Source organism: Elephas maximus, chromosome 19 (assembly GCF_024166365.1).
Source record: "Elephas maximus indicus isolate mEleMax1 chromosome 19, mEleMax1 primary haplotype, whole genome shotgun sequence".
Lineage (NCBI taxonomy): Eukaryota > Metazoa > Chordata > Mammalia > Proboscidea > Elephantidae > Elephas > Elephas maximus.
Window position 1 is genome coordinate 30,216,805 of NC_064837.1, and position 25,554 is coordinate 30,242,358.

General features: G+C 38.5%; 1 protein-coding gene across 4 annotated transcripts in view; it reads left to right on the plus strand.

Annotated features, from left to right (window-relative positions):
* Positions 1-25,554, plus strand: part of AP2B1 (adaptor related protein complex 2 subunit beta 1) — a 139,150-nt gene that overhangs the window by 72,860 nt on the left and 40,736 nt on the right. For 3 of the 4 annotated variants that reach the window (XM_049858689.1, XM_049858691.1, XM_049858690.1), the window contains exons 15-18: positions 7,508-7,549; positions 8,416-8,562; positions 11,179-11,324; positions 14,370-14,499. In XM_049858689.1, the coding sequence (XP_049714646.1) occupies positions 7,508-7,549; positions 8,416-8,562; positions 11,179-11,324; positions 14,370-14,499 (465 nt within the window). The remainder of the gene's footprint in view (positions 1-7,507; positions 7,550-8,415; positions 8,563-11,178; positions 11,325-14,369; positions 14,500-25,554) is intronic. The other variant, XM_049858692.1, reaches the window with a different exon arrangement.

Consider the following 25,554-nt stretch of genomic DNA (forward strand, 5'->3'; position numbering starts at 1 on the left):
CATCATAGGACTTCATAAAATGGACTTCCTGCATATTCCTTTTAGTCTCTTTACTGGAACACTCCCATCCTTATTTTTCGCTTGCCCTCCAGCGTATTCGCTTTTGCTCGTATTCTCCAAACAGTTTCCTCCTTTTGTTAGTATAAATGTGACTGTTGCCTTGCTATGGAGTAAACTCAAGTACCGTAACTTACAAAGTTCATCTGTTCCACCTATAGAATGTGATAGTATCCTATTTAGGTTTGGATTTGCAAAAGTCATTATCTGGGTTTGTTTCTTTGTTTTAGTAGCCATATATGTGTTTTTGATGCCTCTGATGCTTAATCTAATAAACTGCTTATTCTGGGTAGTGTAGCTTTTCTCCCAGTGCGTGTCCTTGAGGTTGTTGAGCGTGAGAAGGGGCCTGATGCCATGTGCGTAACTCTTAATATATACGTGTTGTAGAGATACGCCACGTGCTGATGACTGACACCTGTAAGGGTCGCAGAAGTAGCAGTCGAATCTAGAATATTTGTTGCCTTTACTTTCTGGCTGTCAGCAGAGGCCATGGCTAAAGTGTAGCCTTTTATTCATCCAGGGCGCTGTGCATTATTGTATTTAGATAAATGCTGCCATTGTGCATCAAAAATGGAAAGGAAGCATTATCTAGCGTGCCTTTCCTCTGTGCAAAGAAGGGTTTCATGCTAGAAAGATGTGCTCTGTGTGCCCAGCTGGAGCGGAGTGGAATAGAAGAGAAATTGCCCTTTCCTGACTCTGGTGTATGTTTTCAAAACCTCCTGCCTGTTTGTTATGGGCTTATGCCTTTCAGATACTTTTAAGTCATGAACTATTGTAGTGATAATTTTTTTAAGCCACAGGAAACCCTTCGTACATATTAGTTTTGCATCTTCCTTTTTCTTCCATTGAGGAGCTTTGCAGTGATTTAAGAGCGAAGCGTTTAGAGTAGCTGGTGTTGTGGAGAGAACATGGTAAGCTGTTGCCCAGTTTTCCTCAGTAAATTCTTCAGTGCGGTCATCTCCTATAACCACTGAATCTTTTTTATCAACGTAGAGGCGCAGTGATAGCTGACCTCAGGCAGTTTTGGGGAAATGGCCAATTATCGAGTGCCTATTTATGCGCCAGCCCCTGTGTTAGAACTTTTATAATCTCTAATCCTCAGAACAGCCCTGCAGAGTGACTGGTGTTGAACTCTGTTTGACAGAAAACTGCAGGTTGCATAGTCCATCACAGAGTTGGTATCTGAATCCAAGACTTCTGAGAGAATTCAAAGTGTGTACTCTTTCCACTATCTGTGATTCCTCCAGCTTGTTCAGAATACAGTGCACTTTCACCTAATTCTGGTCTTTCTCAAACTGGGACACATAATTTCTGGAGTGCACAGCACAGTACAGGGCACATTTGAAGCTGCAGGATAAACATGGCTCATCGTCTTGCAGTGTCAGTTTTACTTGATGGTAAGTAAATAATCACATAATAAACACTGATGTGTTATAGCTTACGGTGAAAAACTGCATTCATTTTTAAGATAGAACAAAGGCATGTTTGCCCTGGGCGTTTCCATGCTCTACCTCCCAGGGGTCCTGGGTTTATGAGTTTGCACTAGTGTATCTCTAAGGTGCACATGAAAGTTTGAGAAGGACTGTTTAATCATTCGTGAAAGGAGGAGCTAGGTAAGTTTATACGCATCTCTTGCAGTAAAAGGAGCAAGACTTCATCTTATCCACTTTTAAGAAGAGCCTCAAAATCGCATCTTCCAGTCTGTCTGGTGATAAGCCATGATAATGCAGTACTTTCAGGGCAATTAAATGATGCGCAGGGCATTCTTCTGCTGAAAACTTGCTATCGTAACCACTCAGACAATACATTTCTTTTCTAGAAAGGACTCTGTCCTGATGAGATTATTTTTTCCCCCAGTTGGTTCTATTCATATGTGTTGGCATTGTTGATGTAGATGCGGTGTAGTATAATTGATGTAGGCCTGCTGCTAAGTAATTTAGTCAGCCTTCTGCCTCTTTTGTGATGCTCTTCAATAAAGTGACTCAGTTCAAAATTAGTATCCCCAAGAAACAATACTGGCAGTAGCCCTATTTATATGGTTACTAGAGCATTCATTCATTCAATAAATATTTGAGTGCTTACACTTTATGTCAGGCTCTATTCTGTGTACTAGAAATAATAGTTGTGAACAAAACAGACCTTGCAAGCTTACATTCTAACAAGGGGAGCAGATGATAAACAACTGTATACTCGGGTAGTAAAGGCTATGAATGAAAATAAGGCAAGATTCAGGGCTTCTCCAGATTTTTACTATATATAGCGTTGAGCTCTGTCTGACCTAAGAGACCTAGTGGCCGTTCTGAGGGCTAGAACGTTCTGTTCTCTATCTCGTATCAGAAAGTAGTCTGTTACATCCGCCTGCTTTCGTGCTGATAGAAGCTTCTTTTCCCCTCAAGTTAAGGAGTCGTCCCTGGGATGATTTCGTGTGGCCTCAGCTCATTTATGCTATTCCATATCAAGCCCCTTCTCAGCCATCAGTTTCTTTAATAGTTTTGCATGACTGCAAACTCTTTTTACCTATTTGGTTAGTTATATTTTATGACACTTTTCAGCCCAATAGTTGAAAAACCGTACATACTTTTTGCTTAAAGATAATGTATGCCTTCTAAAATCCAAACCCTAATAGGAAAGATACAGATTAATGTTTTTGACACCAGTAGAATTTTAGTGTAAATTTTATTGTTTGTGATGGAATTATTGTATTCTATTTACATAATTCTGGAAACTCTGGTAGCATAGCAGTTAAGAGCTATGTCTGCTAACCAAAAGGGCGCCAGTTTGAATCCACCAGATACTCCTTGGAAACCGTATGGGGCAGTTCTCCTCTATCCTATAGGGTCGCTATGGGTCAGAATCGACTGGATGGCAGTGGGTTTGGTTTTTTGGGTTGGTACGTAATTCTGTTTTGACTCCTGAATATCAGAGCTATTGGCAAGCTGTATGAACTGGAACATTCCTTAAACTCTCTTCAGTTTAGTCAGTTCTGGAAACCATCAAATAAAACTGTAGACTGGAGTAAAGAAAATGTCTGAGCTTACGATCTAAGCTTGTAATTAATAGAATGTCTTCGCATACCCAGACAACTCCTCAACTTTAGATGCAGTTGAATGTACTCTGGATTGGCTAGGTGTATGTGCCTCAAAGGAGCCTAACCCAAATTAGTCATTGGTTTAATTTGTGGAAATTTTTTTGTCTACTCAGTGCTCATCTCAGTTGATATTATTCCTTTATAAAAGTCTTTTCTTGGAGTCAGGCAGACTTGATAGAACTTGAGTCTTGAGTTCTCTCTTTATATTTCTGACTTTATAGCGTATTGCCATTGGATGAGGGCATTTCCTTTGGTACCTGTAGCTGGATTAAGACCGTATGCAGGTCCACTTGTCAGACTCTTGGCTCAACCTGGCTCTGTTTCAGAGCTCCTGTAACCATGCTGAAATCCTTTTAGCCTGTAAGATACAAATCACCAAGAAACACTGCTTTCCATTCAATTACTCACTCAACAGTACGGTGACACGTTATTGTGTAGTTCCGTGTGAACTGAGTCCCAGTCAGCACTACTTCAGGAATGGTAAAGTGACCACTCTTTGGCAGCAGCCACATATTAATATTATTCTCGGTGTCATTTAATGACTACAACTGTTATGATTTATATTGGGGACTGGGGGTACTATACACTAGAAGAGAATTCGAACTAAAGTATGAGAAGGGGACAGTTCCTTCAGCTGTATCAGCTACAGACCTTCAGGAAAATCCTCAGTTTTCACCATTTGAAATCTTGCCTGAAATTGGGACTTCTTTGCTTCCTCTTCCTATATCCTGACTTGATTGGCCTATAGTCGACATTGTTTCCTTCATGGAGAAAATGGCAGCCTCAGTAAGTCAACCCTGGGAGCAATGGGAAGTGAACAGCTCCAAAACAAACAAAAAACCCAGTACTTAGACACCTAAGATTGGGATTAAAGCCATGCCCTGTATACCCACCCACCTTTGTACTCCTGGGTCTCACCGGCTCACTGGATAACAGATAACGCTCTGAAATTTTTCTCGAGTCCTAGTTTGAATGACTTCATGTCCTACCTGATAAATATTTCCAAACAGATGAATCTTGTCTGACTCCAAATAATGCCAGCAGCTGAACTGAAATGGTTAATGGCTAGTTCAGGCTGACATATAACAACTTTCCTGTGTATTTGTTCAGCGCTCTAGCTTTTTTCTAGATTAATACCTGCTTTACCCCACTTGTCACTGTAAATAGGAGAGGCCACTCACTGGGTAATTGGCTCGCATCGTTGCTGACATCTTTCTTAGTCACTCTCACGTATCACTGTGCTATCACCTTGCCATGTTTTCAGAGAGGAACATCTGTTTCTCTTCCCCCAAATCTTTCTTAGTCAAGAGGAAAGGATGTGAAATAAAAATCTGAATAAACTAGCCTTACTAGTTAGAAAATGTATCTTGAAATTGTCCTTTCCCTTACTCTCTAAGCATAGCACCATTAGGTGAACCTTTATCTTTGTGGCGACATGTCTCTCATGTCTCTGTTACTCTTTGGGTCTTGTCTTTATAAGATCAGAGTTCTTGATTCTAGCTGAGTTGTATCTGATGCACTGAAAATAAACGAAGGAGTATCAGGGTTGCTTTTCAGTTTCTTCCATGGTTTTTGAAAAAAATTGATAAGCAACGTGGGAGGAAGAGTACATTCAGATCTTTTCCAGCTAAGATAATATTCACATTAATACTCAAAGATAAAAAGAATGAAATCTAAGACTATAAGGGTTATAAATGGACTTTATTTCCTAGACACCACCATTGAGCACCTTTTCTCAGTGCTTTTTGTTGAATTTAACATATTTGATAAAACTGCTGTTTCCCTTCCAGTGTGTTTTTTCTTTCTTGCCATTTAGTACCAACCAGGTTCATAAAGAATTCCATCTCTTTCAAGTTTGGATTATAAACCTTGCCAGGAGGAAGAGAGTGGTCGAGAGGAGGAGAGGTGGGCCCATCAAGAAAGTTGTAAAACCAGATCATAAAACATCCAGACAAATGAAACATGTTGCAGAGTTCCTTCCATGTTTTTCTGTGTTTAAGCTTTTCTTCCCTTCCTTACAAAGGGATTTTCTTTGTGCTCAATTTTGGGCTTCCTTTGTATTCGAGAGTAAGTTCCAAAGTCATTTCCAAACAAAGATGAATCTTGTGTGACTCCAAATAATAGCTAATTCTCTACTCTAGGACATGGCTTTCAACATTGACTGTACATTAGCATCACCTGGGAAAGCTTTTTAAAATCCTGGTACCCAGGCTATACCCCAGAACAATTAAAATAGTCTCTGGGGATGAAAGTTGGGCATCAGTATTTTTTAAAGCTTCCCTTAGGTGATTCATTCAATTGTGTATCTGTGGTTGAAAACCAAAGTTAATGGATTGAAGTAGTTAACGTGATGGAAGTAGTTATCAGTGCTCTTAGAAAGTTTGAATCTTAGTCTCAGAAACCTCAGGATTTTTATGCAGGAAAAATTAAAAATGTCCCATAATCAGCCTGCCTCTGCAAACTTACTCGCTGCAGTTTTTTTTTTAAACACACATCTACCTTGTGCTCCAGCCTAGTTGGACTACTCGTTCTTCCTGATCATGCACCATACGGCCTTTGTTTGTGCTGTTTGAGAAATCCCTATTCTCCCCAATTTTGCTTTTTATATCCTACTCTTTTGGCTCGAACATTGCCTGAAACTTTTCTTCATTATCCTTCAGCCAGAAGGAGGCTGTTCCCTTCAGAACTTCCGTTTTTTGCTTTGATATATTCTGAATGGTTTTGCATTCATGTTTTGTTTCTCCAGCCAGTTTGTAAAACCTGGGTCGTATTTGTGTATGTATTCCCCTGATTGCCTGCCATCTTTACATTCTCCGTAGCACCTTGTATCCAGTAAATACTATATAAACGTTTGAATAAAAGGAATTTCATGCTCTTCAGATGTCTTGCTGCAGACATGTGCTATTCTAGAACTGGGAAGAAAGCAGATGTGTGATATTTTTTCTGTTTGGTTTTGTACTTGTCTAGTTATTCAGATTCTTGGTTGTAATGACCTTTTTTTATTTGTTTAAGCATGTGATTTCCATCCTATGTCCAATCATTATATAGTCTTCAGGACCCAGATTCTGGAAATGTTGGCACTTTGTGATTTGAAGTGCTCTGCAGTTAGTTCAGTGCAGAACATGTTCATTAATGCCAGTTAGGAAGCCTTCACTCATGTTATTTTCTGTCATGGTGGAAATAGATTTTTGTTGTAAGTCTCACTATTTTTCAATATAGTTTTTTTGTTGTTGTTGAATATTTGGCAGCCCCGTTTTACATACTGCTTATCTATTCATTGAGATGGCAAATAAATTCTCTTTTTCAAATCTACCACTAAATGACAGGCAATAAAGGAAACTGTTTTGTTCAGCAGACTAGGCATCTGGTGATTCAAAGAGGAGTTTTAAATGCATAACGTGTGAGAACTTGCAAGGAAGCAAATGTAGACCTGTGGCCCAAGAAAAGGGGGAGAGGGTCTGTATTGTTTTTTAAACAGGACAGTTAGATGTATATAATGTGTATGTTTTATGTTTCTTGAATGCCAGCTGTTTTCAGCTTCTTTCCTTAATGCTTTTGTCATGGAAGACTAACTTCAGCATGAATTGTGTCAGAGCCCTGAGGAAAAACAAAATCATGTGGAAATATTTTCCTGTCTGCCAGCTAATTCATCTAGTCTAATTCTCTAAAACTTTAGCATCCTTTTAAATTACCTACTCCAAATAGATCACAGTATTTCACCTTAGTGGTAGTGAATGTGAGACACATTTGAAGCGTTGCATGCCTCTCCACTTCTTCCCCAGGTAAGATATCTTTCTGTCCCAGCTATTTTCTTTCTGAGGAAAGCTCTAAACTCTAGAAATAATTTTTGTACCACCTATAATTTTTGAAGCTTGAAGTTGCAGGTCAATACTGGTTTGGTTCCCACCATCTCAGTGAGGCAGCAGGTTTAAGTAGACCAAAGCACATTTTAGTTTTTCTTTCTCCCTTAAATTTTCTTTTAAAGAAAAAGTAAAATTTATTCAATATATTATTGCTTGGAGATAGAGCTTCTTGGAATATGCAAATGCTTTAAATCCTGTTTGGGTTTGTGCCTATGTAGTCCAGTGGAAAGATTGGATCTGAAACATCCCTAAGATGTCCCAGCTCCATCTTCTTTCCAAATGCTTTTCCCAAAACTCCCATACACCCTCACTGCCACCACTCAGTCCCTTTAGGATGTATTGTCTTGCAATCTAGAATTTCTTTAGGCTTTGGGAGTTAAGTTGAATAGCATGTATTTTCCGGCAACTAGTAGAACAATTTACAGACTCTATATGGGCATCCACTACTTAGCTAAATGAACTCTTCCTCTCTCTCCTCTCTCTCCTTTCTCTCTTTCAGCTTGGCAGTGACCTTGGCGGGGGCATTGGAGGAAGTCCGGCAGTAAGTGCCATCCTTTTTTTCACCATGGGAAGCACTGCCCCCCGTTGGATGCCTTTCCTATGCACACATTCTCAGACCAGCCACTACTGCTGTCTAGCACTGCACACCAAAACCTCTCTAGCAGTAGGTGAAGAATAGGAAGTAGCATAGGGTTACTTGGGATCTTTTCTGCATTTGGTTTAGGGACATCTTTAGGGATTGGTGTTCTGGTGTCTACAGAGTTCTTTGTCTTCCTGGCATTAAAGAGCTAAAGGAAATGGAACCTCCCATCTTGACTGGAGAATGATTGTATTTCCTGGTGTCATCTAGAAAGAACTTGAGTCAGATGGACTCAGAGTGAGGCTGTCCTCATAAGTGAGTTAGTTTGGGGGATGTGGATATCCATCTCCTCCAGGAGAGCATCCTACTAGATATTTATTCCTGAATTAGGGAAGTAAGATATGGCTGGACCCAAGTGGAAATGGAATTGCTGTCTAAGTTGGATGCTTCTCCCTCTTCCTATAGGAACAAACTTTCTCTTTGTTAGCGTGCCTGCAGGCCTTTTGCACAGAATCATGGAAGCTAAAATTGGAAACAAAGTCTTGGATCACTGTGTTCCTGTATCCTACTGAGTACTCTCTCTTGATAAGGCTTCTAAAGAGTGTTTATCTGTGAAGAGTAAAGCCCTTTTATTAGTGATGAAAAAAAGAACTGTGATGATTAAAAAAACAAAACAGTATACCAGTTCAACTGCTAAGAATGTTGTAATTATAGTGTTTTCTTATTGATTTATCTATACTACTAGAATACATAGCAACATTTAAAGAACTGTTAATCTGTTCTTCCTGATCTCCCTGCCCCGCCCCACCCCTTTTTGTTTTCTGCAGGTTGGGCAGTCCTTCATCCCATCATCGGTACCTGCAACATTTGCTCCTTCACCTACTCCTGCTGTGGTCAGCAGTGGTCTGAATGACCTTTTTGAACTCTCCACAGGCATAGGCATGGCACCTGGTGGATATGTGGCTCCTAAGGCTGTAAGTAAAGAGATAGCCTGTCGACACTCTTTTAACAGACAGGACCCAGCTTACTTAGGATTTCTACATTAGTGTTACTTCCACTGGTAATAATAAATCCAAGGTTTGGGCATTTGTTCTAGAGGATTTAAGAGGAAGAGGAAAGGTGGCCTCAAACTTAGCAATAGGAAGCACTGTTAGCGTCCTCATTAACCATTTTTATTAATTAGACTTAAAACTGGAAATAATAAGTATTTGAGTTTCATTCCCATGCTTAGAAATATTGTCTTATTCGTCAACACTGTTAAGTCAATGTAGTGAAAGACTGGTACACAGCACCAGCAGGGAAGAAAATATGGTATAAGAGGTAAAATTTTTACTTCTCATTCCTTCCATTTCCCTTTTCCCATCCGTGTTACACATGAGTTCTAGAGTGCCATTGCTCTAGTTTTCATGAATTTTATTGTACCTTTTTGGAATTCTGATTTAGATTTGTGTCATTGGAGCTCTTCTAGCCACAACCTTATTTCAGTGTCACTCAGATTGAAATTTAAAAGGGGAAACTCTTCTATAAATGAAGCTCACTTAAGGAGCTTGGGAATAGTGCCATCCACATTTCCCCTATGCTAAACTTTGCGCAGTCTTGCCTTCCTGAGGACCAGCGTGCTGTGTTACTTCCTAAATTCTCTGCCTGTTCATCTGATTCCTTGTGGGGGACCCTTGCTACAGAGATGTAGACCAGTTGTCCATTCTAGGAATCATAACTGTGTATACACAGCATATTGCGTAGAGTAACTAAAAATATGATTCAAAACTAAGTCATGGTTCGCTGGCACAATTCAGTAGGTCTGTTGTGAAGTTTACTATGTTGTGTGTTATCCCTAAAGTTCTTCTAGTGTATATCAGCAAGGAGAAGGCTGCCAAGTGAGTCTTGGATAAATGGAGCTTGTTTTTGACCTTGTGCGTTGAGTATCAAAAGCCCCACAGGCTTTTAACTTTTAGTTAAAATGTTATCAAATGCATTTGTTTACTAACATAAAAGTACATAAATGACAACTTTAAATAGTACAAAAATGAAAAATTAAATCTCCCTTTGTCCTTACTTCCCCATAGACAGCCACTGATAACTTTCTTATATATTTTTAGAAAAAAAGGAAATATGCCTGTATGTTTGTATCCTTTACAGATACTATGTCCTCACTTACATGAAATAGCTAGAATAGGCACATGCATGGAGACAGAAGCAGATCAGTGGTTACCAGAGTCTGGGGCGGGAAGGGAATGGAGAGTTACTGCTTAATGGGTACTGAGTTTCTGTTTGGGGTGAGGAAAAGTTTTGGAGCTAGAAGTGACGACAGTTGCAGAGCATGGTGAATGTAATTAATGTCACTGAATTGTACACTTAAAAATGGTTAAAATGGCAAATTTTATGTTACATATATTTTACCACAAATCAAAGCATTTTTAAAAATTAAAAATACTGTGCCAGTGGGATCTACTGTCTGGCACCTTTTTCTTTTTTTTTCACCACATTCTTTTGAATGGCTGCATCTACTGTATTGATGTATCATAACTTACTCAGTGTCTTTGCCCTATTGATGGACATTGAGGTTATTCCCCTTGCCCTCCTCCCACTTTTTTTTTTTTACTATTATGTGTTGCAGTGAACATCCTTGTTATATGTATATATTCTGGTGTACTTTTGTAAGTGTATCTATAGGGTAAACTTGGAATTTGCTTGATCATTTTAACATTTTAAAATAGAAATTACCAACTTGCCCTCCAGAAAGATAGCAGCAAATTACATTCCCACCAATAGTATATACTGTCCGACATTGGGTATTATTGACTTTTTTAATTTTTTGATCCTCTGATAGATGAAAAATGGTATCTTAGGATTGCTTCATTTTTTTGTAATGCTGAACATAGTTAATTTACCACTCACAGAGTTTCAGTATTCTGTCATAGTGGTCAGAATATCTCATGAATTTTCTGATTTTTTTTATTGTACAGGCCAGGAGTAACATAGGTTCTAGGGCCAGGGCTGTGTAATGAATGAGTTAAAAAGAGAGAGTAGGCTTTCTGATTATATAAGCAACATCTGAGTGCTTACTATTTACCAGAAACCACAGCAAGAGCTAAAATATACATGAGCCATGGTCCCTTAAGGAGATTACTAGCTATTGTTTTGGTAATTATGAAAAAGCCTTCAGAGATTACATTAATAGATTATTTTCAGTAGTGGATTGAATTTTTCCCATTTAAACCTTTTACCAAAACTACTAACAGAAAAACACGTAATACTCATTGGAATTCTCTTTTCCTTCTGTGTGTGTATTTGGTAGCAGTACTCAAAAGTAGTAAAATGACCAAATTGACCAGAAGAAACCGGGGTTACCTATGATTTTTTGGGGGGGGAGGGGGCAGGGGGTGTTCTTAGATATTTGGAAATGAGCTCCAAATTTTAAAAATACGAGTTTATCAAGAGACTTTTGCATTTGACCTGGACTTATGTTATAAAAATCACCATGATTTCCTAAGGAGATAAACAGATTAATTTCATCTTTCTTAATTAAAAAACAAATGTCAATGAGACAAAAATCCCCTTGGTTCATTGAGCTTTATACTGTGTTTCAGGTCTGGCTGCCTGCAGTAAAGGCTAAAGGCTTAGAGATTTCAGGAACATTCACTCACCGCCAAGGACACATCTATATGGAAATGAACTTCACCAATAAAGCTCTGCAGCACATGACAGACTTTGCCATCCAGTTTAACAAGAATAGGTAAGAAATCTTAGTCCCTAGCTTGATCCTCAGACAACAGTGTACCTTGTGTCCAACAAGAGAATGTTCCATCAAACAATGGGTAAAAACGCTCATGTTGGCAGATGCTGGACGTAGAGTGAGCCCTGGCTCTTGCAGGTTGTCAGCTTCAAATCTAGGAGCCCTAGGAAAGTTTGTAAGGAAGCACATCCAAAATGAATAAAGAAACAAGAACTTAAATATTTACTGTTTCTTAAAGAATTCTAGAACTGGAATGTTTTTAGTGAAACAAAAAAAAAGGCTGTTGCCGTCAAGTTGATTCTGACCCATAGTGACCCTATAGGACAGAGTAAAACTGCCCCATAGGGTTTCCAAGGAGTGACTGGTAGATTCAAATTGCTGAACTTTTGATTAGCAGCTGAGCTCTTTAACCACTGCGCCACCAGGGCTCCTTTAATGAAATAGTTTTTAAATTTTTTTTAATTGAAATCTATTCATTCATTCAGTGAATAATTTTGTTTGGCATCTATGTCTCAGACATTTCTAAGTATTGGGCTGTGGTAGTGAACCAAAAGTCTTTGTCTTCTTGAAGCTCACATTTTGGTGAGGTAAATGAACTTAATTTGGTTGGTGTCAGAAATGTGAAAGACCATCAGTATGCATGTTAACTGATTAATCGCATACAGACTGAGTGCTCTTAGCAATAAATTCTCAGCCTTAAGGAAGAAAGCACGAAGAAGTACAATGTTGATATCGTGTAGTTCTGAAACACCAGTGGTTTCTATTAAATTTTGTGGTTTAGGAATCTGGCTGCTAGAATTTAATGACAGATCCATTTGTTTGTAAATGCAATCCAGAGTAGTTGCTGGACTCTTAAAGCAGGTTTTATAGAATCTGTCAATGACAGTTTTTATCATCGACTGTCTAATTTATTTCTAATCATTTGGAAATACTTTTGTACCCTGGATTTGAGAACTTAGCAGTTAGAAATAAATTGTTTAGAAATACTGTATTTTCTTCTGCCAAGACCAGTTATATTTCCAGCCACTTTTGAAAAGCTGGCCATGTTAAAGGCCAAAGCTGTTGGGGGAATCTACTGTAATCAAGGAAATCTGCACAGCCTACATTCATCTCTATTTGTCTTTGCTTTTATTTTCTTTTTTTCTTAACTAAGTAGTTCTGGAACTTAGAAAGGATTTTATTTTTATTTTGTTATTTATACTTCTTCCTTTATAAAAATGCCCTTAGTCCCTGTTTTCTATAGGTAGTCTAGTAGTTTCTTAATATAACTTATTATCTTTTTCTCCCTTTTCCCCCTCCCTTATTACCCAACATCAGTAGTACTTTCTTAAATGAGTACTTTAAATACACTTAACTTCTACTACTTGATTTGTCAGCTTCAACCCCCAGCAATGACAGATTAGAGAGCTTATTCTACGTTCCATCTACTTGCCCCTTTTTATAAATTATGTCATTTCTACATTCTTTTACCTTTATCCCCATCTTTTATTTTGTCGTGGATCTGTGCTTACTGCCAGTCCTTTCAAGTTTCCACTGTCATTTCTTAGATATCTTCTCATAGAATAGATGCCTCAAAAAGGGCTCATATCAGCAATATTCCTTGTATTCTTACGTGGTCAAAACTGTAGCCTTTATACTTGAAAATTCTTGATTCGAACTTTTAGAATGTCTTCCTCCAATGACTTTGGTCATTGAATGTTGCTATGGAAAAGTCATTTACCAGCCTGATTTTTCCCTCATTTAGGTGATGTGATCATTTTGTTTGGCTGCCCGAAGTTTCAAAGTTCAGTAGTTTTACTAAGATATTCTTAAGGTTGACCAATCCTCATCAGTTTTTCTTTGAGTAAGGTGTGCCCTTTCAATATGTAGATACAAGTCTTTTATTTCAGGAAAGTTTCAGGACTTAGATGTAAGCTTTTGTTCTGTTCGGTTGTTTTTGATTTTCTTCTTTGGGGATCCCAGTTATACATTTATTGACTCTTCTTTGCCTGTCTTCTGTTTTTCTAAGTTTTTTAACCTATAAATTATTATGATATGATAATCTATAAATATTATGATTTTTCTAAGTTTTTTAATCTATAAATATTATGATATATGTCTTTAAAAGAGAGTGACTTTGACTCATAATCACAGTATTATTATCATACCACAAAGTTAACAGTAATTCTTTAATATCATCAAATCTGTAATTAGCATTCAGATTTTCATAGTTGTCTAATGTTTTTATACAGTTTGTTTTTCTGAACAGGGCCCCAATAAGGTCCAGTTTTCCATTTCTGCTCCATTATATGAAGTTTTATTTTTAAATTTTTCAGACGGTCTCTCCTCGTATATAGAGATCTGTAACTTCAGATTCAAGATTTTCTAACCTCGATGCCACTCTTCTAGTATTAGTGAAGCTTTCTGTAGAAAGTCAGACGGGTGGGTACTCTAGGTCTTCGGCTTAGAAAGTTGCCAAATTTGGGTCTATATCTTATCCTAGTTGTTTGTAAAGCCAGTTAATTCTGGTTTACTTAGGCTGGCTCTTTCCCAATGATTAATTGTGTCCTATGTAAATGAACACAAAAGAAAAAAAAATGAGAATTACCAGTAAATAATCCTCTGGACTAATCAGGCAGGTTATCAAGGTAATAAAATAATATACTTTTCTTTACAGGGTAACTTCATAGGGTGAAAATTCTTAAATTTTTTTCTCCTAAAGATTATTTAAGGATAGATTTATTTAAAAAAAAAAAAAATCAAACTTGTCCATGTAGTGACATTATAAAGAGAGGAAACTTAGCAGAATTAGAATCATGGCACTAACAAAGCCATTCTGCTTGATGAGTATTTTCTTCTTAGATCTATTTAATGGAGACAGAAGTTAAAACATCACCAATGTTATAGCAAATTGGAATCAAACACCTTTGTTCTTGTTATTCCTTCAATTTAATTGTATTAAAAATTGTATTTCCTTCAAATGGAGTAAAAAATATTGAAACCCAAAGATGTGGCTTAATCCTGTCCACTGACTAACTTCGGTGATATCTTTATTTTTTCTTCTAGCTTTGGTGTCATCCCCAGTACTCCTTTGGCCATTCATACACCTCTGATGCCAAACCAGAGCATTGATGTCTCCCTGCCTCTCAACACCTTAGGCCCAGTCATGAAGATGGAACCTTTGAATAACCTGCAGGTTAGAATTCTACTCCACTTGGGTAGTGAAAGTTGGTATCTTGCCAATTTTTGTTTCACTTATGTATAAAACAAACGCTCTGTTTCCTGCTGTTCGATTTTGTCATGATAAGGCTTGAAACACCTCTCTGTAGAGATGCTATATTTTGTTCACTTTTAAGAAGAAAAAGTCATACATTCATGAATTGACACAAAATTATTCATTCTTTTATTCAACAAACATTTAGAAACTTTTTTATTAAGATCCTATTTATAAACTTTTTAAGGCTTTTATAAAGAAATTTGAATGTCAGTTACATAAGAATAGATTTTAGTTGAGATTCATATGGTGGTTATCATTGAACACATGACCACAGGTAGTTAGATTTTCTTGATTCATGCTCCCTGATGGCATAGTGGTTATGAGCTCAGTTGCTAACCAAAAGGTCAGTAGTTCAAATCCACCAGCCGCTCCTTGGAAATCCTATGGGGCAGTTCTACTCTGTCTTACAGAGTCCCTGTGAGTTGGAACCAACTCAGCAGCACCTAACAGCAACAACGACATTATTATGTATCTATGATGACTGTGGCGGTATCTTAGAAGAGTTCAAAATACTTTATTTGGTCTACAAGAACCTCTTAATCTTAAAAATGTTGACTTTTTAGAATGCTTAGATACTAGCTTAGAGTTTCTTTCTTTTTTTATTGCTCTTGAATTTCTCTTTGAAATATAAATTTTCTAGAGTTCAGGCAACATGAAAGCAGAGTAGTAAGCTCAGAATCTAAAGCTGTTGCAGCACTAAGGGATACTAATATACTGCAACTAATAATACCAACATAAGCCCTTGTTATTGTTGTTAGGTGCTGCCAAGCTGGTTCCAACTCATACCAACCCTGTCTACAACAGAATGAAACACTGCCTGGTCCTGCGCCATCCTCACAGTCGTTGTTACGCTTGAGCCCATTGTTGCAGCCACTGCATCAGGCCATCTCATTGAGGGTCTTCCTCCTTTTCACTGACCCCTCTACTTTACCAAGCATGATGTCCTTCTCCAGGGACTGGTCCCTCCTAATAACATGTCCAAAGTTCATGAGACAAAGTCTCACCATCCTCGCTTCTGAGGAACATTTTGGCTGTACTTCTTCTAAGACAGATTTGTTCATTCTTCTGGTAGTCTATGGTATTCTTAAAATTTTTTCCAACACCATAATTCAAAGTCATCAGTTCTTCTTCAGTCTTACTTATTCGTTGTCCAGCTTTTGCATGTATATGAGACGATTGAAAATAACCATGGCTTGGGTCAGGCGCACCGTAGTCCTCAAGGTGATATCTTTGCTTTTCAACACTTTAAAGAGGTCTTCTGCAGCAGATTTGCCCAGTGCAATATGTTGTTTGATTTCTTGATTGCTGCTTCCACGGGTGTTGATTGTGGATCTAAGCAAAATGAAATCCTTGACAGCTTCAATATTTTCTCTATCATGATGTTGCTTATTGGTCCAGTTGTGATGATTTTTGTTTTCTTTATGCTGATGCGTAGCCATACTGAAGACTGTAATCTTTCATCTTTATTAGTAAGTGTTTTAAGTCTTCTTCACTTTCAGCAAGCAAGGTTTTGTCATCTGCAGTATATATTGCAGATTATTAATGAGTCTTCCTCCAATCTTGATGCCAAATCCTTCTTCATGTAGTCCAGCTTCTCGGATTATTTGCTGAGCATACAGATTAAGCATGGTGAAAGGGCACAACCCTGACACACATCTTTCCTGATTTTAAACCACATAGTATCCCCTTGTTCTATTTGAACGACTGCCTCTTGGTTTATTTACAGGTTCCTCATGAGCACACTTAAGTGTTCTGGAATTCCCATTCTTCACAATGCTATCCATAATTTGTTCTGATCCACACAGTCAAATGCCTTTCATAGTCAATAAAACATAGGTAAACGGTGGTTAAACATCTTTTGGGTATTCTCTGCTTTCAGCCAATATCCATCTGACATCAGCAATGATATCCCTCCTTCTACACCCTCTTCTGAATCTGGCTTGAATTTCGGGCGGTTCTTAATTGATGTACTGCTCAACTGCTTTTGAATTATCTTCAGAGTTTTATTTGCATGTGATATTAATGATGTTGTTCAGTAATTTCTGCATTCTGTTGAATCACCTTTCTTTTGAATGGGCACCAATATGGATCTCTTTCTAACCGTTTGGCCAGGTAGCTGTCTTTCAGATTTCTTGGCATAGACGGGTGAGCAGTTCCAGCACTGCATCCATTTGTTGAAACATCTCAATTGGTATTCCATCTATTCCTGGAGTCTTGTTTTTCCCCGATGCCTTCAGTACAGCTTGGACTTCTTCCTTCACTACCGTCGGTTTTTGATCATATGCTACCTACTGAAATGGTTGGACGCTGACCAATTCTTTTTGTATTCCTTCCATCTTTTGATGTTTCCTGTGTCTTTTAGTATTTTGCCCATGGAATCTTCAGTATTGCAACTCAAGTCTTGAATTTTTTCCTCAGTTCTTATCAGCTTAAGAAATGCTGAGAGTGTTCTTCCCTTTTGTTTTTCTAACTCCAGGTCTTCGCACATTTTGTTATAATACTATACTTTGTCTTCTCGAATGGCCCTTTAAAATCTTCTTTTCATCTCTTCTATTTCATCATTTCTTCCATTCACTTTAGCTACTCTATGTTCAAGAGCAAGTTCCAGAGTCTCTTCTGGTATCCATTTTCATCTTTTCTTTCTTTCCTGTCTTTTTAATGACCTTTTGCTTTCTTCATGTATGATGGTCTTTTTTTTGTTGTTTTAATTTTTATTATGGTTTAAGTGAAAGTTTACAAATCCAGGCAGTCTCTCATACAAAAATTTATATACACCTTGCTATATGCTCCTAGTTGCTCTCCCCCTAGTGAGACAGCACACTCCTTCCCTCCACTCTCTCTCTTCGTGTCCATTCGGCCAGCCTCTGGCCCCCTCTGCCCTCTCTTCTCTCCTCCAGACAGGAGCTGCCCACATAGTCTCATGTGTCTACTTGATCCAAGAAGCTCACTCTTCACCAGTATCATTTTCTATCCCATAGTCGAGTCCAATCCCTGTCTGAAGAGTTGGCTTTGGGAATTGTTCCTGTCTTGGGCTAAAAGAAGGTCTGGGGACCAAGACCTCCAGGGTCCCTCTAGTCTCAATCAGACTATTAAGTCTAGTCTTTCTACGAGAATTTGGGGTCTGCATCCCACTGCTCTCCTGCTCCCTCGGGGGTTCTCTGTCAGGGCAGTCATTGGTTCTAGCCAGGCACCATCTAGTTCTTCTGGTCTCAGGCTAATGTAATCTCTGGTTTATGTGGCTCTTTCTGTCTCTTGGACTCATAATTACCTAGTGTCTTTGGTGTTCTTCATTCTCCTTTGCTCCAGGTGGATTGAGACCAGTTGATGCATCTTAGATGGCCGCTTGCTAGCTTTAAGACCCCAGATGCCGCTCACCAAAGTGCGATGCAGAATGTTTTCTTAATAGATTTTATTATGCCACTTGACTTAGATGTCCCCTGAAACCATGGTCCCCAAAGCCCCACCTCTACTACACTGACCTTCAATGAGTTTAGTTTATTCAGGAAACTTCTTGGCTTTTGGTTTAGTCCAGTTGTACTGACCTCTCCTGTATTGTGTGTTGTCTTTCCCTTCACCTAAAATAGTTCTTATCTACTGTCTAATTAGTGAAAACCCCTCTCCTTCCCTCTCTTCCTCCCTCCTTCCCCACTCTCATAACCATCAAAGAATATTTTCTTCTCTGTTTAAACTGTTTTTGGAGTTCTTATAATGGTGGTCTCATACAATATTTCTCCTTTTGCAGCTGACTAATTTTACGCAGCATAATGCCTTCCAGATTCCTCCATGTTATGAAATGTTTCATGGATTCATCATTGTTCTTTATTGATGTGTAGTATTCCATTGTGTGAATATACCGTAATTTATCCATTCATCCATTGATGGGCACCTTGGTTGCTTCCATCTTTTGCTGTTGTAAACAGTGCTGCAGTGAACATGGGTGTGTGTATATCTGTTTGTGTAAAGGCTGTTAATTCTCTAGGATATATTCCAAGGAATGGGATTGCTGGATTGTATGGTAATTCTATTTCTAGTTTTTCAAGGAAGTACCGATCAGTTTCCAAAGTGGTTGTACCATTTTAGATTCCCACCAGCAGTGTGTAAGTATTCCAGTCTCTCCACAACCTCTCCAACATTTATTATTTTGTGTTTTTTGGATTAATGCCAGCCTTGTTGGAGTGAGATGGAATGTCATTGTAGTTTTGATTTGCATTTCTAATGATCGTGAGCATTTCCTTATCCATCTGTTAGCTACGTGAATGTCTTCTTTAGTAAAGTGCCTGTTTATATCCTTTGCCCATTTTTTAATTGGGTTATTTGCCTTTTTGTAGTTGAGTTTTTGCAGTATCATACAGATTTTAGAGATCAGACGCTGATCAGAAATGTCATAGCTAAAAACGTTTTCCCAGTCTGTAGGTAATCTTTTTACTCTTTTGGTGAAGTCTTTGGATGAGCATAGGTGTTTGATTTTTAGGAGCTCCCAGTTACCTAGTTTCTCTTCTGCATTGTTAGTAATGTTTTGTATACTGTTTATGCCATGTATTAGGGCTTCTAGCGTTGTCCCTATTTTTCTTCAATGATCTTTATCATTTTAGATTTTATATTTAGGTCTTCAATCCATTCTGAGTTAGCTTTTGTGCATGGTGTGAGGTATGGGTCTCATTTCATTTTTTTGCAGACGGATATCCAATTATGCCAACACCATTTGTTAAAGAGACTGTCTTTTCCCCATTTAACTGACTTTTGGCCTTTGTAAAATATCACCTGCTCATATGTGGATGTATTTATGTCTGGATTCTCAGTTCGGTTCCATTGGTACGTGTATCTGTTGTACCAGTACCAGGCTGTTTTGACTACTGTGGCGGTATAATAGGTTCTAAAATTAGGTATAGTGAGGCTTTCCACTTTGTTTTTCTCTGTCAATAATGCTTTACTTATCCGGGACCTCTTTCTTTTCCATAGGAAGTTGGTGATTTGTTTGTCCATCTCGTCAAAAAAAGTCATTGGAATTTGAATCAGCATAGCATCGTATCTGTATATCACTTTTGGTAGAATAGACATTTTTATAATGTTAAGTCTTCCTATCCATGAGCAAGGTATGTTTTTCCATTTATGTAGGTCTCTTTTGGTTTCTTGCAGTAGTGTCTTGTGCTTTTCTTTGTATAGGCCTTTTACTTCTCTGGTAAGATTTGTTCTTAAGTATTTTATCTTCCTAGGGGCTACTGTAAATAGTATTGATTTGGTGATTTCCTTTCCGATGTTCTTTTTGTTGGTGTAGAGGAATCCAACTGATTTTTGTATGTTTATCTTATAACCTGATAGTCTGCTGAACTCTTATTAGATTCACTAGCTTTCTTGAGAATTCTTTAGGGTTTTCTGTGTATAAGAGCATGTCATCTGCAAATAGAGATACTTCTTCCTTACCAATCTGGATGCCCATTATTTCTTTATCTATCCTAATTGCTCCGGCTAGGACCTCCAGCACAGTGTTGAATAAGAGTGGTGGTAAAAGGGCATCCTTGTCTGGTTCCTGGTTTCAAGGGGAATGCTTTCAGACTCTCTCCATTTAGGATGATGTTGGCTGTTGAGTTGTATAAACGCCCTCTTGTATGTTGAGGAATTTTTCTTCTATTCCTACTTTGCTGAGAGTTTTTATCATGAATGGGTGTTGACCTTTGTCAAATGCCTTTTCTACATCAATTCATAAAATCATGTGATTCTTGTCTTTTATTTACATGATGGATCACATTAATTATTTTTCTAACGTTAAATGATCCCTGCATACCTGGTATGAATCCCACTTGGTCATGGTGAATTATTTTTTTGATATGTTGTTGCATTCTATTGGCTAGAATTTTGCTGAGGGTTTTTGCATCTAAGTTCATGAGGGGAATAGGTCTGTAATTTTCTTTTTTTGTGGTGTCTTTACCTGGTTTTGGTATCAGGGATATGCTGACTTCATAGAATGAGTTCAGGAGTATTCCATCCTTTTCTGTGCTCTGAAATACCTTTAGTAGTAGTGGTGTTAACTCTTCTCTGAAAGTTTGGTGTAGAACTCTGCAGGGCAGCCCTCATGGCCAAGGTTTTTTTTTGTTGGGCGTTTTTAGATTACCTTTTCAATCTCTTCTTTTGTTATGGGTCTATTTAGTTGTTCCCCCTCTGTTTGTGTTAGTTTAAGTAGGTAGTGTGTTTGGAGGAATTCATCCATTTCTTCTAGGTTTTCAAATTTGTTAGAGTACAATTTTTTGTAGTAATCTGATATGATTCTTTTAATTTCAGTTGAGTCTGTTGTAATATTGCCCATCTCATTTCTTCTTCGGATTACTTGCCTCCTGTCCTGTGTTTGTCAGTTTGGCCAGTGGTTTATCAATTTTGATAATTTTTTCAAATAACCAGCTTTTGGTCTTGTTGACTCTTTCAGTTGTTTTTCTGTTTTCTGTTTCATTTAATTCTGCTGTAATTTTTATTATTTGCTTTCTTCTGGTGCTTGAGGGTTTCTTTTGTTGCAGTCTATTTGTTCAAGTTGTAGGGATAATTTTTTTGATTTCAGCCCTTGCTTCTTTTTGGATGCGTGCATTTATTGATACAAATTGACCTCTGAGCACTGCTTTTACTGTGTCCCAAAGGTTCTGATAGGAAGTGTTTCGTTCTCATTGGATTCTATGAATTTCTTTATTCCGTCCTTAATGGCTTCTATAATCCAGTATTTTTTGAGCAGGGTAAGTGTTTGATTTCTTTTCCCTGGTTTTTCTGTTATTGATTTCTGCTTTTATGGTCTTATGGTCAGAGAAGATTCTTTGTAATATTTCAATGTTTTGGATTCTGCTAAGGCTTGCTTTATAACCTAATATGTGGTTTATTCTAGAGAATGTTCCATGTGCACTAGAAAACAAAGTATACTTGGCTGCTGTTGGGTGGAGTGGTCTGTATATATGTCTGTGAGGTCAAGTTGGTTGATTGTGGTATTTAGATCTTCCATGTCTTTATTGAGCTTCTTTTTGAATGTTCTGTCCTTCACGGAAAGCAGTGTGTTGAAGTCTCCTACTCTAATTGTGGAGCTGTCTGCTCGCTTTTCAATGCTGTTAGAGTTTGTTTTATATATCTTGCAGCCCTGTCATTGGGTACATAAATATTTAATGTGGTTATATCCTCCTGGTATATTGCCCCTTTAATCATTAGATAGTGTCCTTCCTTATCCTTTGTGGTGAATTTAACTTTAAAGTCCATTTGGTTGGAAATTAATGCTGCCACTCTTCCTCTTTTTTGATTGTTGTTTGCTTGATATATTTTTTTCCATCCTTTGAGTTTTAGTTTGTTTGTGTCTCTGAGTCTAAGGTGTGTCTCTTAAAGGCAACATATAAATGGATCGTGTTTTTTAATCCATTCTGCCACTTTCTGTCTATTGGTGCATTTAGTCCATTTACATTCAGTGTAATTACAGATAGGTATGAGTTTAGTGCTGTCATTTTGATGTCTTTTTTGTGTGTTGTTGACAGTTTCTTTTTCCCACTTAATTTTTTGTGCTGAGTAGTTTATCTTTAAATATTCTTTTCTTCTTAATCATTGTTAATTTTGTTTCTGCTGAGTCTCTATTTTTTTCTTGTATTTTATTATGATGAATTGGATAGTTAGTCTCCTTTGCAGTTACCTTAATGTTTACCCCTATTTTTCTAAGTTTAAACCTAACTTTTATTTCTTTAGATTGCCTTGTCTGCCTCTCCATATGAAAAATCTATGACTACATTTCCTAGTCCCTCTTTATAGTTTTAGTGTTGTCTTCTTTTACCTGATAACATTGCTGTTTCCCTGTTGTGAGTGTTTTTTTATCTTTATTTATTTTTGTGATTTCCCTCTCTGGGTTGACATCTGATTACTCTGTTCAGTGTTCTAGTCTTGGGCCAATACCTGATATTATTAATCTTCTAACCAAAGAACTCCCTTTAGTATGTCCTGTAGTTTTGATTTGGTTTTTACGAATTCCCTAAACTTCTATGTGGGAATGTCCTAATTTCACCTTCATATTTGAGAGACAGTTTTGCTGGGTATCTGATTCTTGGCTGACAGTTTTTTTCCTTCAATGCTTTATATAAGTCATCCCATCGCCTTCTTTCCTGCATGGTTTCTGCCGAGTAGCCTGAGCTTATTCTTATTGACTCTCCTTTGTAGGTGACTTTTCATTCATCCCTAGCTGCTCTTAAAATTCTCTCTTTATCTTTGGTTTTGGTAAGTTTGATTATAATATGTCATGGTGACTTTCTTTTAAATTTTGTCTTATGTGGAGTTTGATGAGCATCTTGGATGGATACCTTCTCATCTTTCATGCTATCAGGGAAGTTTTCTGCCAACAAATCTTCAACAATGCTCACTGTATTATCTATTATTCCTCCCTGTGCTGGTACTTTAGTCACTCATAGGTTATTTCTTTTGATAGCGTCCCACGTGATTCTTAACGTTTCTTCATTTTTTTTTAATTATTTTATCTGATTTTTCATCAAATATGTTGGTGCCAACTGCTTTATCTTTAGGCTCACCAATTCTGCCTTCCATTTGCTCAGTTCTGCTCCTGACTTTCTATTGAGTTGTCTAATTGTGTAATTTTATTGTTAATCTTCTGAATTTCTAACTGCTGTCTCTCTGTGGATTCTTGCAGCTTATTAAGTTTTTCATTATGTTCTTGAACAGCCTTTTTAATTTCATCAGTTACTTTATCTGTGTGTTCCTTGGCTTGTTCTGCGTATTGCCTAATCTCCTTCCTAATCTCGTTCCTGATGTCTTGAAGAGTTCTGTATATTAATCTTCTGAATTCTGCATCCGGTAATTCCAGGAAGGCACCTTCATCCAGAAGATCTGTTGATTCTTTGTTTTGAGAGCTTGTTGAGATGATCTTAGTCTGTTTCTTTATGTGGCTTGATATTGACTGTTGTTTCTGAGCCATCTATAAGTTATTACTTTATTTTATGTTTGCTTACTGTACCCTAGCATTTCACTTTGTTTTGTTCTGATACGCCCACATGGATTGCTTCAGTGAGCTAGCTTGATTATTTTCACCTTTGGTGCTCTGATGTTCTGTCACCAGATGGCTAGAGCTGTTATCAGGTATATCAGTCTAGGAGCCCATTCACTTTTGTTGTATGAATTCAGCTCAGTTTTCCAGATAGCTGATCATCAAGTGCGTGGTTACAGGGTCTGTCCTACAGTTTTAGAGGGGCACGGGTAATAGGTGTAGGTACTGGTGTCTGGTTGCAGGAGGGTGTCACGCTGTAAACAAGGCAGGGGGCTGAGAACCATCCCCCAAGTGTCTGTGAGGGAAGCACGTCCCTGTTTCCTAGAGCATACAGGTGGGTGGGTTCTGCAGACGGACCATGGGCACCCCGTGCTTTTGGTTGTAGGGTCTGGGAGGTACCAGTTATCCCTGGACCCCTGTTGCGGGTGGCTGGGTGACCTGAGTGGAGCCATCAGTCCTTAGGCCCCTGTGAGGGTAGTTGAGGACCCTGTTCAATAGGCAAAGCGGTGTCAAATATCAAACACCCACCTCTTCAGTGCGTAGCTGAAATGGTTGCAGCTTGTCAACAAGGGCCTGTTTTCTTAAAATAGGCCCACACAGGACCATGCAGGGGGGAAAGGTATTCAAAGTTCACAGACCACTTATGCCTGGACCTGAGCCGCCTCTGTCCTGAGCTCCCCCGGTTAGTGGAGCTGGCAAATTATCTTTTCCCCCAATTGTGAATTTATTCCTACTCCAAGGCCATGAGGATGGCTCAGGGCACTCAGCTGCAGCTGGAGCCGGCTTCGGGGTTGGGAGTGCAGTAAAATATATGCAAGTACTTAGCTCTTGCCGAGAGCACCGTTCTTCTCTGGTTCTAGAGGTATGAGTAGGCTGCGCGGCGGGCTGCTTCTCCCTGAGGAAACTGCAGCCAAACACTACCACCAGCCCGCCACAGCCATTCCCTGGTATGGTGCCTGAGGGTTCCTGGCAATTCAGGTCCGCTAACTCCTCTCTGCTTCTGAATCATCTCTCCCTCCCCAGCCGCTCAGTCTGTTTTCTAACTTTGCCTTTGGTGTTCAGGGCTCCTAGCTTGTCATAAATATAATCATCTCACTCGTTTTTTCTGGTCTTTGTTGTAAGAGAGATTGCAGGAAATGTCTGGCTATTCTGCCATCTTGGTCCCCATCTCCATGTGTGATGTTCTTGATGTCATCCCACAACTCTCCTGGTCTTTGGTCAGTAGTGTTCAGCACGTCAAACGTATTCTTAAGATGGTCTTTAAAGGATTTTAATGTTCACGAGGACAAGAGAGACAACCTTAGGCAGCCTGAGATGAGGCACTATAACTGATCCTTGCATAAAGTGAGACCCTGGAAAGGCAGCCCCCTTGATGAAAGGGGCCCTAGGGAAACTTTCACCGTTCTAGGCAAATGACAAGGTTTCTCTCTGACCTGGATTCTGAACGGCCTCTTGAAAAATCCAAGCCCCATTGTGTTTAGTCCATATATGGTATATTGTCCAAATTTGTACTTGCTGTGTAAATACAGTAGGAGCCCTGGTGGTGCAGTCGTTAAAGCTCTTGACTGTTAACCGAAAGGTCAGTGGTTCAAAACCACCGGTGGCTCCAAGGGAGAAAGATGTGACAGCCTGTTTCCGTGAAGATTTATAGCCTTAGAAACCCTATGGGGTTGCTATGAGTCAGAATCAACTTGACAGCAGTGGGTTTGGTTTTGGATGTAGGTAGAGTAACCTCCAAATCAATAATTTAATGTTAAATTAGTCTAAAACCGTTGAATCCTAGGGTACATGGCAGAAGCAAATGCAAAGTAACCCTTCAGCAACAATTCTAAATAATTTAGGCCCATCAGGACTTCAGATGAAAAGAAAATCTCTACTGAAAGTGAGCTCACAAGGTTACAACAGCAAGAAAAGTAAATGAGGAAAAGATAGACTGTGAAGCACAGTCAGAAGAGACACAGCAAAGAGGATTG